Source organism: Chlorocebus sabaeus, chromosome 1 (genome assembly GCF_047675955.1).
Source record: "Chlorocebus sabaeus isolate Y175 chromosome 1, mChlSab1.0.hap1, whole genome shotgun sequence".
Taxonomy (NCBI): domain Eukaryota; kingdom Metazoa; phylum Chordata; class Mammalia; order Primates; family Cercopithecidae; genus Chlorocebus; species Chlorocebus sabaeus.
In genome coordinates this window covers 33,394,267-33,409,658 of record NC_132904.1, presented here as the reverse complement: position 1 = coordinate 33,409,658, position 15,392 = coordinate 33,394,267, and the positions used below count along the sequence as shown (strand labels likewise).

The window sequence follows — 15,392 nt, the reverse complement described above, 5'->3', positions numbered from 1 at the left end:
AGGCCATATCTTCAATGCATTATACTTCAATAATGACCATGAAGAACCAGAAGGACCTATTATAAAATCATCAGTTGTAAAATTAATGATGGTGACCTTCTCCTAAATGAAAAGACTATCGCCTATAATGTTCTATGTATAAACTGGTAAATTACAAGATTTCTACTCAGTGACAATCATATTTAGAACAGAATATGTTGCTTTTTTTTTTTAAAGCTGCCTGCAATATGAGACATTTGCCTATTACTATCTGTTCAATGTAAACTAAAAAACTTACTTTCCAGAAACAATCTTTAAAATTGCTTTTTAAAAGTTTTTATTTTACAGTTTTGTTACCTAAGACAGTTGAATTATTGACCAGATCAAAATGATCTATATATGGGGAAGGAATTTATTTTCACTAATTTGACTGGTTTTACTTGTAAACCTTTTATGAAGAAAAATATCACTACCGGGTTTAGTAAGAGATAATGCAATTCTTTTTTTAATCACAAATTACTTTCTTGAAAAGTAAATGTATACAGGAATGTAAAATTTGAATTTCACTTACATAAGCAATTTTAAGATTCTGGAAGGTCTTACGTACAAATATTTGCCAAAAACCTCCAAATTAACTCTGCATTTAGATACATTTAAATGTTAAATCTATTTGTAGAAAAAGGACATAAGTTTACTGAAAGAATGTCAGAAAATATATGATCATTCACTTTTATTATTATTACTGGAACTAGTTTGTCCAAGGGCCAATAGCAAGGCCACTTCTTTGCTATCTAATAAAATAGACATATGTGCAATGAAGCATAAGACTGCTCTAGTAGAAAAGTGTGTACATCACAGTCATCAAAAAAGGAACAAAATAGTGAATTTGGAAAAGCCATATGTAATAAACATTCTGAAGCGTTACTTTGATGAAGCTATAAGGTGAACATCTTTCATGTTTAAATGTCCATGGTTTCTCCCTAAAATGTATTTTTTCCTGAGTTCTAAAAACAGGTAATGTAAATGAATAAATAAAACCATGTAGTTATGGACACCAGTAAAAGTAAAAGAAAAACATTCTCCAAACTAATAAGGCAACATACCAACAATCTAGGGATATCTTTGTCTGACCATCCCATTGACGGTAAACCAGGATCCGTGGTTTATACATTCCATCTTCTCATAAAGCTTTCCCTAAACTTGCCTGCCCATACTAACCTGATTGTTTCCAGCTCCTAACATATAAAGTCAGCCTTGCTTGGGGCCCTACATTATAACCTTTATTATTATTTTTAACCTGCTTGCCTTTTCTGTCAGTTTTTACTATTTTATATCAGAATAAACCAATAGACAGTAATGCCATGATTTTACTTTTTTGAGTGTTAATGACTTTTATTACATTACAGTTTGGTGCAAAAATAACTGCAGTTTTTGCTGCAAAATAAATTTAATGGCAAAAACCACAATTACTTTTGCACCAACCTAATAGATTTTTGCCAATATGCTTGGCGAAAAATGATACCTTTGTCTTATGAGTGAGGCTGAATCTCTTTTCATGTTTAAGAGGTGTTTAGTTCCTTCTCTGTGATATATTTTTGCATGTCTTTTGCCATTTGGCTACTGGGTTAATCTCTTTTTCTCCCTTCATTTCATAAGCACTCTTTAAATACTAGTGAGATTAGCCCTTTGTGGTACAAAGAGCAAATATCCCCAGTTTTTCATTTCTCTTATCAGCCTTTGCTTTCACGTCTTCTGAATTCTGAGTCTTTGTTAGAAAGGTCTAATGGTTTCTTCTTTTACATTTAACTATTTTATTCTTTGGGAGTACATCCTGACAAATGGTTGTAAGGCTTGGATGAATGTTTTTTATTTTTGTAAATAATAACTAATTTAATACCTTGGTAATATTTTTCTGTGCATTTATTTGATTGTTGGCAGTGTAGAATATTCTGTGTGTTTTCTGATTGCATTTAATATCCAGTGAATAGTCTGTGCCTACTTTTGCATATATTAGTCTTTGGGATCTCAATTGTGCTGTCTACGTGTATTTCTTCTATAATACAGACAGGATTAATACATTTATCACAAATACTTTTCCCAATCTGCTGTCTTTTATATTTATGTTTCACAAAGTTTTTAGTTTTTTATACAGTATTTACTTTTATATCCATATGCTTTTTAAAAGATGATTTTAATGATTTACAGTACCTAAACCAAAAGTGGAACTCAAATATTTGCTGGTGGTTAAATACTTGTAAGTAGAAATTCTCTGAAAGCACAATGATAACTGCCATTAGCTAGGTCACTTCTGTAGCAGTTATGACTTGAGTTTCTTTCAAATTAGCGATGTACGATGAAGTATCATCTCTGGAGTAATTTTTTTTTTTTCTTTTTGTAACGGAGTCTTGCTCTGTCACCCAGGCTGGAGTGCAGTGGCGCGATCTCAGCTCACTGTAACTTCCACCTCCTGGGTTCAAGCAATTCTGCCTCAGCCTTCCAAGTAGCTGGGATTAGAGGTACCCACCACTACACCCAGCTAATTTTTCTATTTTAGTAGAGACAGGGTTTCACCACATTGGCCAGGCTGGTCTTGAACTCCTGACCTCAAGCAACCCACCCACTTTGGCCTCCCAAGGTGGTGGGATTACAGGCGTGAGCCAACAGGCCCAACCATCGGTGGAGTAATATAATTAACAACTACAGAAAGTAATCTTCTAAAAAAAAAAAAAAACCTAGACCATATCACCAGGAGCCTTTCATTTGATACTTAAAATAACCTGTGAAGTACTAAATTTGATATTTAGTCAAGAAAAAAGAAATAGGTTCAAATATGAGACATGCTAACTCCTCGTTATCTGAAATCCATACACGTTAATGACCATGCATCCATTTACAGTAAAGGGATAATGCCTACATCTCACAGACTTAACACTTGATGTAAAGTACACAAATCAAGGAAACAGCTGTATCACTGATGTTACCTTTAATCTAACAAGATCTCTATAAACAAGAAAACCTCCAAGTACAGATCATTTAAAATCAAAGCAGTCACCTTTGCTGATCCACCTCTATAAATTACAGGTTGAGTATCTCTTATCTGAAATGCTAGAGACCAGAAGTGTTTCAGGTTTCAGATATTTAGATTTTGGAATATTTGCATATACATGAGATATCCAGGGGAAGAGACCCAAGTCTAAACATGAAATCCATTTATGTTTCATATATACCTTATACACATAGCCTGAAGGTAATTTTATACAATATTTATAATTTGTCCACGGAACAAAGTTTTGACTGTGTTTTGACTATGACTTGTCATGTGAAGTCATATGTGGAATTTTCCACTTGTGGCATCACACAGGCACTCAAAAAGTTTCAGATTTTGGAGCATATTGGATTTCATATATTCAGCTTAGGGATGCTCAACCCATGCTCAGTTTACCGGTACAAAAAATTATGTTTGCAATTACTCCTCCTTTTAAAAATATAATTATTTTTGGTATGGGGGAAAAGAGTGAATACTTCATCTTACTTTAAAAATCAACTTATAGAGGTATATTTTATATACAGTAAAAATGCACCTGTTTTAAGTTTTGACACAAGTTTTGAAAAATGTACATACCCATCTAACCACAACCACAATAATACAGGATGTTTCTTCTATGCTGAAAAGTTCCCTTCTGTTCCTTTGTAGTCAGTTTCCTATTGCCATGCCTAGACCCAGTCAACCAGTGATCTGCTTTCTGTTCCTAGAGAGTAGTTGTGCCTGTTGCTTAATTTCATATAAATGGAATTACAAAGTACCTATTTTGTGTCTGCCTTCTTTGGCTTAGCAAGATTTTATGATTAATCTATGTTGTATGTAGAAGTCATTCATTTTTCACTTCTGAGTATTCCACTGTAAACCACAATGTTTATCTATGAACCTGGAGGTGGATACTTGGGTTGTTTGCAGTTTGGCGCTAGTAAAAATAAAGCACTCTGAACAGTCCTGTACAAGTCTTCTTTCTTTTCAGTAAATATCTAGGAGTGGAATTTCTGGGCCATCAGTAAGTCTATGTTTAACCTTAAAGAAACTACCAAACTTTTTCAAAGTGATACTATTATATACTCCCAACAACCAATGTATGACTGTGTTCCTGTTCCACTACCTCTCCAGCACTTGGTATTATCAGTTTTTGAATGTTTTGCCATTCTAGTAGGTGAAGGATATTAAATTGTGGTTTTAATTTGCACTTCTCTGATGAAGGCATTTTTCCGTTGTACATACTAGTATTATCTTTCATGAAGTATCTATTAAAATATTTTGGGCATTTAAAAAATATGTTATCTTCTTATTCATTGTACCAGTCCTTTATTTACCATGGATACAAGTCCTTTGATGGGATTGCAAATATTTTCTCCCAGTCTGCATCTTTTTAAATGATGTTTTGACAAGCAACGGTTTTTAATGTTGCTGAGGTCCAATTCATAATTTTTTTCCTATTGTGTTTTGTCCTTTTGGTGTCCTAAGAAATCTTTACCTGCCCCCAAATTATGAACATATTATACTATATTCTACAAATTTTATAGCTTTAGCTTTGGTTAGGTATGTGAACCATTTTGAGATAACCTCTGACATGATGTGAAGTATTTGTTGCATCTGTTTTTGTTTCCTTGTTTCCTCCTTTCTATTGGATTACTTTTCTGAATTTCATTTTGTTTATTCGGTTGCCATATTTAATATAGAGCTTATTCTTGAAGTTGTTACTCCAGGGTGTACAATATGCATCATTAATTACAGTCCACCTTTTCTTAAGGTATAACTATCTTCACATATTATACCACTTCATGTAAGGTAATAAAGGAAAGAATTTTGCAACAGCATATTTTCATCCTTACCAGTGAATACAGAATTCTGGATTGACAGTGTTTCCCCACTTGAAACTTTAAAGACTTCATTTTGTTTTCTTCTTGCTGTTTTTTATAATAGATCAGCAGAAATTCCTTATTCTCAGTTGTATGTAATATATTTTTCTCTGGTGGTTTTTAAGATTTTCTGTCTTCCCTGGTTTGATTTTCCTTGTATGTATTTGGCCAGAACTTCTTTCTGTACTTCTTGGATCTCTGATTTATCATTTTGAACAAAATTGGGAAAAAATGTATAGATCAACTTCTCTTCTACCCACTACCCTGGGGCTTCCACAGCCTTCATGTTAATCTGTTTGACCTGTCCTATGGGTTATTCTTTTTATTTTTTTCCAGACTTTTTTCTTTCCTTCAGCTTGTATACTTTTCATTGCTGTCTTCAAATTCCCAGAACTTTTCTTTTGTAGTTTCTAATCTACTACTGTAAAGACTACCAAATGTATTCTTAAGCTCTAAAATTACATTTGGTTCTTTCTTATATCATTTACTTTCTCAATATGTTCATCTCCTCTAGATCCTCAAAAATAGTTAGAATTGGTGTTTTAGAGTGCTTCTCTGCTAGTTCCATAATTTCTGTCATTTATGGGTCTATTTAACTGATTTACTTTTGATTATGTGTTACATTTTCCTGCTTCACATATGTGGTAATTTCTGATAAAACTGAACACTCATTTGCTGAGTAGATTTTGTTGTCTGTTTTTATAGAGTGTTGAATGTTGAGGGAGTCTGGTTTCTGTGAGGTAGTTAAGTTAGCGGCAGTCACCTTATTCCTTTCAAGCCTTGTTTGTAAGCCTGCTAGGTTGGGTCTCTATCTTACATTTTATCTTAAGGGCTATTTTAGTCCTACTACTAAGGCTTGATTTTTCCAGAGTCTCTACTGAATGTTCTGGATATCAACAAGATCTGTCCACGCTGGCTGGTCAGAACACAAATGTCTCTCAGCTCTGTGTGAGTTATGGGACTTTTTTGATTTAAAGCTCCCCAGTAGTCATTCATTACTCAGTCTCTTTAAAAGTTTCACCATAAGCAGGCACAATTTAGTATTGAGCCCAAAAGCCAAGGGAATATCTACGTAGATTTCTGGAGATCTTTCTGTAGCTCTTTCCTTCATGGTAGTCGGATTTATAAATCCCAACCACTTAAGCATACCTGTACCCCAGTCTTTGTCTCAACTCAGCAAGACCACCTGTGCTTTGCTTGACTTCCCCTCCTTGCACTGTTGTCTGAAAACTGCTTTAAGATAGAACTTGGGGCAAGTGGAGGCTCATTTTGTTTCCTTTCTCTCAAGGATCAGTTTCATACTGCCTGCTGCGCAATGTATTAAAACAGTTGTTTCACATATTTTTGTCCGGTTTTCTAGTTTTTTATGGCAGGAGGGCAAGTTCATGACCAGTTATTTCATCACTGCCAGAAGCAGATGTTCAAATTACATAATTAAAAAAAAAATTTTTTTGAGACAAAATGTTACTCTGTCGCCCAGGCTGGAGTGCAGTGGTGCGATCTTGGCTCACTGCAACTTCTGCCTCCCGGGCTCAAGCGATTCTCCTGCCTCAGCCTCCCGAGTAGTGAGGATTACAGACATGTACCACCACGCCCACCTAATTTTTGTATTTTTAGTAGAGATGGGGTTTCAACATGTTGGCCGGGCTGATCTCAAACTCCTGGCCTCAAGAGATCTGCCTGCCTCAGCCTCCCCAAGTACTGGGATTACACGCGTGAGCCACTGCGCCCAGCCTTAAAATATATATATTTTTAGCATACTTGGAACAATATAAAGAGAATCATTTCAGTGAAGACTAAAATTTTTGGTGAAGTGTGCTTTGGCATCTCCATCTTGCATCCCCTTCAGTGGCATCTCCTTTATGTTGTTTTACCCTTTCCCTATCAAAATCTCCGGAAAAGATTTGCCAAACTCAGCAGGCAATTATTTACAAACAAGGAAATTCACTATGGTATTTTCTGCATCTCAAGACTGGCAATGGCATAAATGTTCCTCAGTAGGCAAAGGTTAAATAGAGTATCTTTCTTTTTTTTTTTTTTTTTTTTTTTTGAGACGGAGTCTGGCTCTGTCACCCAGGCTGGAGTGCAGTGGCCGGATCTCTGCTCACCGCAAGCTCCTCCTCCTGGGTTTACGCCATTCTCCTGCCTCAGCCTCCGGAGTAGCTGGGACTACAGGCGCCCGCCACCTCGCCCGGCTAGTTTTTTGTACTTTTTAGTAGAGACGGGGTTTCACCGTGTTAGCCAGGATGGTCTCGATCTCCTGACCTCATGATCCGCCCGTCTCGGCCTCCCAAAGTGCTGGGATTACAGGCTTGAGCCACCGCGCCCGGCCAGAGTATCTTTCTTTTATCTATTAGTAAACAGCCAGTAAAAATAAATACATAAAACTAATGGAAAGATTTCCTTGAGATAGCCAGTGAAAAAAATAAGTTGCAGGGCAATGTGTATAATTGTAAAACTTTTTAAATATATATTTCAAAATAAACATTTTTTATGATCAGTGCATACTATTTAAGTAACTTAAAGTATATATATGTATATATACACAGAAATATATGTGTATGTGTGTCTTAAAATACAAACTGCTTAACCCTTTCGGTGATGTTCATACTTTTAAAAGGGAGCAACATCCTTCATGATGCAGGTTAAGGGGAGCATGTTGAATTTTTTTAAAAGGTGTTTCCGGGTTGGGCTTTTTTTTTTTTTTTTTTTTGTCTTTGGTAGTGTGGAAAGAGAGTTAACCTAACCTCTAATCCATATAGTAGGACATGCTTCTTTGTATAGTACAAGTAAATGACTTGCACTATACAATTCACAGTACTGTCATCAAATCTATAGATGACTAAAATATTAATCTAGCCAAGAACACATTTTAACAAACTTACAGTAAAACACATTTTTTGGTTTGGGTCTGAAACACAACACCTGACTTTTCTGATATGGAATGAGGCAAGGAACAGAATAAACATTTTCTTTCTAACTTTAAACACAGTTATGGTCTGTTAGATTAAGCTACTAGTTGTCAGTAAGTTGAAAATTCAAACCAGATAATAGAAAAAAGAATTCTATAGCAATATTATAATAATAAAATATGAACAGGATAAAATGGTAGATTAACATGTATTTTTCCTTCCTTTTTTGTGCTCACAGAGACATAATGAAATTTTTTTTTAAAAGATATGATAACTTTACAACTAAGGCTGAAAACCACTCTAATAAACACATTTCTATTAAATGTTTTGCAAATGGCCCAAAATGGAAATCCCTAATGCTATGTCTTTGTTCACTACGTCTCATAATCAAAATTTTTAAGTTGGATTAATTTTGTACTCTTGTAAAATGCCATGCCATTTTGAATGAATGCATAAGACTGAATATATGATATATGCTTTCATGAATGCCATAAACTGTTTTAATTTTGCCGAAACCTGAATTCTCCATGTGTCTGAGATATTGCTAACTTTACAGCTAAATTTTAAGGCATGAAGGGACCTTTAAATCATTCTTGTTTTTCCTTTCGACGTCAGAGGTTTACTTCCTGAGCCATGATAAAACCTAATCTCGGGGCTGGACAAAAGAATCAAGCCCCTAGCTCTCAGCTATATTTACTGAGGTCTAGTTAAGTACCTCCTTTTTAGCACAAGCAACAAATGTAATTGCCTCATGCCCTGCGGGTGTCCATTTAACAAAAGAGGCTTTTGTGAGGCAATCCACAGGTGTTACCTTTCTTGATTCAAGTGAAATCTGATGAAAGCGTCCACAATATCAAATAACACATTTACTAAACTGCAATCAAATTCATTTATTTGATGAGGCAAATAACATCTAATTAAGAAAAGTTCTGGCTAAAAAATATTTGTATGTTTGACCTTCAAAAGTTTCAAAAACCAGAAAATCCTAAGAACAGACTGTTTTTAATTAACACTTTATTTGCCATATATTTTATTGTTTACAACCAGCAATGGTAGGGTTTGCATTGGCCCTATTGCTCATACGTCTTTAATGGTTCTAAAATAACTGTAAAGACAATGAAACAATAGTCTGAAATAAACAAACATAAATTATGAGGCAAGGTGAGGAACAAAGTTTTTAGAATTTTTTTAATGATTATTTTTTCATTTTCCTGTAATGTACAAGAAAAAGTGCACACATTTATGAAAGCAATCAGATAGTCTTTTTTGCTTCTATTTAGTAAAAACAAATGACAGTGATAAATCAACAATACTCTAGTCTCAAAAGTATTCCATTTGGCATGTGTTTCAAAGATTTTGTGCTTAATGGAATAATCAGTGGGCTATAAAATGCATAATTCCCTTGCCTATGAAAAAAGTCTATATGATGAACGTACATTCAAAAGATGTGATTTTAGTCCAATAATTAATACTATGTAATTGTTTTTTATCTTACTATCTTATGAGAAAGCAGTATCAAGTTACTACACCTCCTATGTGGCCACTGTATATTCTGCTTAATCATGACTTATGTAACCAAAGTGTGGCCATAGTAAGATCCTATGCACACGAACTACTAGAGATAATATTTGAAAATGAATAATTTATTAATATTGTTCTAAAAAGATATCATAAAACCCAATTTGTTTGAGTCATGTAACAGCAAAATTGGAAGCACCATCAGTAAATCGTTGTTAACCCTTCCTGTAATGCCAGCAGAAGCTATATACAAAAACACATGTAAAAAAAGTGAAGAATTAAATTCTGAGATACAATAAATAGAAGAGACTTTTAGAACACCAAGTTGAGAAAACATTAATCTTTAATTTTTAAAAACGGGAGTGTCTCAAATGTCAGTTCTGGATATCTCTCAAAAACTCAAGGAACAGTTTTACTTACTTTCATTGTCATTCTCCTTGCCCTAACTACTTGCCCACATTCTGTCTACCTGAGCTAATTAAGGCAGAGGAGTATCTGGAGTCCTGATAGAAGTGTTTCCAAATGCTAGATGCATGATAAAGGGATTATAGGGACCAGGCACAGAATAGTTAATACACTAACTATTTTAATATGTACTATTTCTATGCGGTCCTGCTTCCTTTTCTCCCTTTTAAAATTCAGCCTCATTGCTATCCTATCTACATTGCTGGGAACTGTTATTGCCCTTCCCTCCTTAAAAATGGTGCCACCTTACATTCATAGCCAGTCATCACCAAAAAGGAATTTACACAAAAGTTTCAGTAGGCTACACCTATAGCACTGGGGTTTGAGTAAGGCGTATGCTTTTTACTAACAGGTTCTCTTTCATTGAGCTTCTCCCTGCTGAGTAGGTTTAAAGCTTAGTCTAAGGCTTGACTTGCTCATTCTCGTGGCGATTGCAAGATAAGCTCTTTCATTTTTTCCCTAAGCTCTCAATACCTCCATCTAGCCTCAATAGTAACCTCTGGTGGGTTGTTTAGGATAGTGGTTAAAAATACAGTCCACACAGTCACACACAGTCCTGAGTTCCAAACACAGCTCTGCATACTAGGTAAGCACCTTGGGCAAGTTATTTAAACCTCATCTATACAACTGAGACTAATACCTTACAGAAATACTATGAGAATCAAATGAAACAAGACTCCTGGCACCCAGGAAGCAGTCAATAAGAGCACTTACTAGCAGCTGCCATATTTGCCAGTGTGAATTATGTCTATTGGGCTTTCTTTGTCCCTGGTTTCCTAGGCAGTCTACCCAGATCTCTGCAAAGTTAACTGTGCTTTGCTATTTTACTTTATGTTTCTGGTTATTTTCTTTTACACTATATTCAATTATATAGCTCTGGTGTTACCCAAGTCTTCGACTTGAATCCAATATAATTAAAAATGTACATTAATTATGAGTAAGTACTACATCAATTATGCCACCTAATGTAACGAAATTCAGTTTTTACGATAAAATCATCCTAGATTAGCAGTAAAAACTAACATTTCTATTCTTTTTTTTTTTTTTCTGAGACAGAGTCTTCCTCTGTTGCCCAGGCTGGAGTGCCATGGCGCGATCTTGGCTCACTGCAACCTCCGCCACCTGGGTTCAAGTGATTCCCCTGCCTCAGCCTCAAGAGTAGCTGGGATTACAGGCGTGTGCCACCACGCCTGGCTAATTTTTGTATTTTTAGTAGAAACGGGGTTTCACTATGCTGGTCTCGAACTTAAATGGGCATGTTCATCAAGCAATGTTTATTAAATATTGAATGCTTATGCCCTTATCAAGCATCCACTTCTTTAGAACCATTTACCAACTAGTCACAATGTAGGAGATGGAGAAGAGGGTTGGGACTGAAGCCAGTTTATAGGCCTTTCTATCCACGCCTCCCAATACTATTGTCCCAGTCTTTTACCTCTGTCTCTTTGTAAATACAATGTTACCTGCTATTTTGAGATTCGGATTTAAAATAAGCACTTTATATTCTCATTCTAAGACTATCTCTGCACTTTCACTTTAATACAGCTTGGTCTATATACTTGCTCTCCTTCCAGAGGATGAGCCCAACTTAATTCAACAAAGGGTATTTCAGAGTGTAGTAGAAAATGGTGGTAAGTATTACAATAATGAGTTTTCTCATGCTCTCAGAAAAAGTTCTAAACAGTAAATCAGATGCACACTGTACACAATATGTACTAATATGTTTCCACCAAAAGTTTTATTCCTAGCACTCCACTTAATTCTTCCTAAAATCCAAACTCATCCTATATGGATTTATTGCTACACATGAATCTCTGTAACTCTTTTCAATCTCCTGTTGTTGCTGTGCATAGCTGGTTAATATAGAGATTGGCTAGAAAAACAGATTTATATCTGAAAGGGTATTCGAAATAGATTACCAGTAGAAAGACTGCCATACTGCAAAAAGAAATGACTAAAATTAAATATGTAGGTCTTTTTGTACTTGATGCTACTGATGCATTTTTTTTAGAAACAGGCATTGCTGAATATATTTGACAGACACTTCTCCTGCTTGTGTTTTACTCATCAAAACACAACTCTAATGTACCAAACCCAGCAGATTATTTAGAATAAAATCTAGCTTTGCGAATACAAAATTGCAAATTAGGCAGGTGGATGACAGATGACTTTTTTTTTTTTTTTTTTGAGACACAGTCTCACTCTATTGCCCAGGCTGGAGTGCAGTGGCACGAGACAGATGGCATTTTTTAGTGATGATGCATGATACAAAGAATAGCTGAAGATCTTTAAATAAAGTAAGAATGATCGAGGGCTAAGCTCATCAAAACACTGTTTTGACTAGGAGACAGAAACAGACTATGGACATCAAGGAGGGAATAGCAAAGCATCCAGATGTCATCTGGGGAAAGCGGTACTTTTTTGCTACTTGCTATAAAATTTAATTGCCACAGTATTAATTTAAAATATAATCTACCTTAATCATATTAATAGACTTCTATACTTGTCCAAAATTTTATATATCTTCTTTCCATTTCCCAAATTAACATCTCCCCCAACAACCCTATTTTATTGTACCACCCACCCTGTGGCAAAAACCAACAACTTGGGTGTTATTTTTAAGCCCTTCAATTCCCTTTCTTCCAGCATCCAATCTTGTCTAGATTATTTCCTTAATCTTTCTGCAATCTTTGTATTTCTTTCTATTCTCAATGTTATTATTTCAGTTATGCCTCACTCACAGCCTATTAACTGGTGTCTCTGCCTCCAGGCTCTCCTAATCCTAGCCATCCTCTATTAGTCTACACTAACATCAGAATGGCCCCGCAGAAACTAAATAAAAATTAAGCCTGATCATGTTATTCCCCTGCTTGAAACATAAAAGGAACTGAGCCTTGTTTACTTATTATTTTTAGGGATGGGTCTTGCTATATTGCCCAGGTTGACTTTGAGCTCCTGGGTTCAAGCCATCCTCTCACGTAACAGACTACCATGCTTGGCTTCTACCTTTCATTTTTATCTCTTCTTACTACTCATCTCTCCTACTATATGTGCCATACACTGGAACTCTTACCTTTGGCAGTTCCCCAAAAGCACAATGCTATACTCACTTCTAGGCCTTCAGAATAGGCTGTGTGCTTTGACTAACTCCTACTTACCTTTTAAAACTTCAACTCAGGTTTCACCTTCCCATTCTGGAATAATCCCATCTAACCCAGTCTGGATAAATATCCTTGTGTCTTATCAAAACACCTTGTGCATAATTCTATCATACCATACTGTAATTTTGTCTATTCCTCCAACTTAACTATAACCCCCTGAAGTTACAATGTCCAATATGGCAGCCACTAGTCATATATGTGGCTATCTACATTTTAAAATTACATAAAATTAAGAATTCAGTTCCTCAGATACACTAGCTATGCTTCATGTGCTCAACAGCCATGTGTGGCTAGTGGCTACCACATCAGACAGCACAGATACAGGATATTTCCATTATTTCAGAAAGTTCTATTGGTGTTGCTGGGGCAAAGATGACTACCCTAACGTGTACGGGCCCACAAGTAAGTGCTCAGTGTCTGTGGAACTAATGAATGCACACATCAAAAAAGAAAGTTGAGAGGTTAATGTCTGGCAAATTTTGTATACTCCTATAGCCTCCTGAAAGCTATTTAAGTCTTCTCTCCCAGTCTACCCTTAGATGTCCCCCCTCCCAAGTCCAGTGGTCTGGCCACTTCTGAGGCAGCCTCATTAAGGAAGATGTGTGAGTGCTGGGATTGGTCTGGGGTCAGAAGTCCATTATCAGTCTCAGTCTGTGTCCCTAGACCTACTTTGACTTTCCTTACACTGGGAAGTCAGGTCAAATTTCAAGTCTCTTTAGACAACAGAAGGTTTCTCTAATCCTTCTTGCTTTCAAGAATCATAAATAATGTACACAAAGTAGATGAGAATCTTAAGTTGCATCCAAGAATTTTAAAAATCACCTGTAATTTTAAGTTCTTTGTTAAATACTGCTTAGTCTCCTTTCCTTGTTAGCTCTGCATTTGTGTTTAGTTGGATGCAAGCACTAGCTGTGCCATACTAAGTGATTTATACATTTTCTTAAAGTAATTATGAAAATTCTATCCCAGGAGGAAAACACTCTTAACGTCCAGGTTGGCAGTGCAATAACTTGTAATGCCAATATTTTCTTGCTAATTTAATATCTTTAGCTATTTTATAATATGCATATCTGCTTTTATATCTGTTTTTCCTCTTTTTCATTCTTGTTTCAAGTAGAGGATTATTTGGTTTGGTGAGAATACTTTTATGGGCTAAGATGAAGTTGTTCACAAAAACCTGTTGAATTTTAATTACCCAAAGTGATAACATCAAAACTTCATTTACTTGCTTATTCCAAAAGAGTTGAATATATTTCACCCACTCAACAGCAGTTTTTCCAGCAGACCTAGTAAAGACTGTTTTAGCATCCGGGTGCGGTGGCTCATGCCTGTAATCCCAGCACTTTGGGAGGCCGAAGCAGACGGATCATTTGAGGTCAGGAGTTTGAGACCAGCCTGCCCAACATGGTGAAACCATGCCTCTACTAAAAATACAAAAATTAGCTGGGCATGGTGGCAAACGCTACTCAGCTACTCAGGAGGCTGAGGCAGGAGAACTGCTTGAACCTGCAAGGCAGAGGTTACAGTGAGCCGAGATTGTACACTGCACTCCAACGTGGGTGACAGAGTGAGACTCTGTCTCTGAAAGAAAATAAATAAATAAATAAAAAAGATTGTTTTAGATTAGGAAGCCACATAACACTTGGAATATATTCTCCTTACTACCAACAGAGTTTGGAGTCTGGTACAGATGCTTACACTGAACACCTGTGTTACAAACCAATTTTGTTCTTTAATTTCTGCAAACGACTTTGAAGCAACTTTAAAGTACAGAAGTCCCACATAAGTTGCAGATAAAAATACATACAATATTTTCATTTTACTCAACTGTATCCTGCCTCTCTAGATTCATACCAATGGCACCAACTTTCTAACTTTTGAGTGGTTAAAATATTTCTAGGTGAGCAACACATACAAATTTCTGGACAACCTGCTACTCTTTCAATAGAAATGTTGATATTCATATATACATCTTTTCAAACATATGAAAGTAAAATATACTACTACAAAATAGGATTCTTATAAACTACATATTACTGTTAAACTAAGCTAAAATTATTCTGAAAATGTTCAGAGAACACATCAGAAAACACTAAGTCGAGGAGCCTCAAAGATTATTCTTTAGTGTTGACATCTGAACAAAAACACTTCAGACTTGTAAACAATGAGTGAAATTTATCTTCAGAATCGTGTTAGCTATAGAATGAAAAAGTCACGTCACCTCCGCAGTGAACTTCACTTTAGCAAAAGAGTAAACATATTTCCTCCATATCAGCTGCAATCAAGGCATTAGCAGTATGCCATGATTGATTATCCTAGGAGCCGTTGCTGAGAAATGGATGTGTGGCACAGGTTTTTATCACTATAGTCTGCAAAAAACAAGTCGCTTATTTAGATACCCTAGTTGTAATAAGTGACATTATTAGGCAGTTCTTCTATTTAAATGACA

The 15,392-nt window shown here is 35.7% G+C and overlaps 2 protein-coding genes across 17 annotated transcripts in view; one reads left to right on the top strand and one right to left on the bottom strand.

The window, feature by feature from the left end:
- Positions 1-3,973, top strand: part of DNAJC24 (DnaJ heat shock protein family (Hsp40) member C24) — a 60,709-nt gene extending 56,736 nt beyond the window's left edge. For 2 of the 3 annotated variants that reach the window (XM_008003076.3, XM_008003061.3), the window contains one exon: positions 3-3,973. In XM_008003076.3, coding sequence (XP_008001267.1) covers positions 3-106 — 104 coding nt within the window. In that variant the 3' untranslated portion in view covers positions 107-3,973. The remainder of the gene's footprint in view (positions 1-2) is intronic. The other variant, XM_008003057.3, reaches the window with a different exon arrangement.
- IMMP1L (inner mitochondrial membrane peptidase subunit 1) overlaps positions 1-15,392 on the bottom strand; it is an 83,727-nt gene that overhangs the window by 1,723 nt on the left and 66,612 nt on the right. The window lies entirely within an intron of this gene.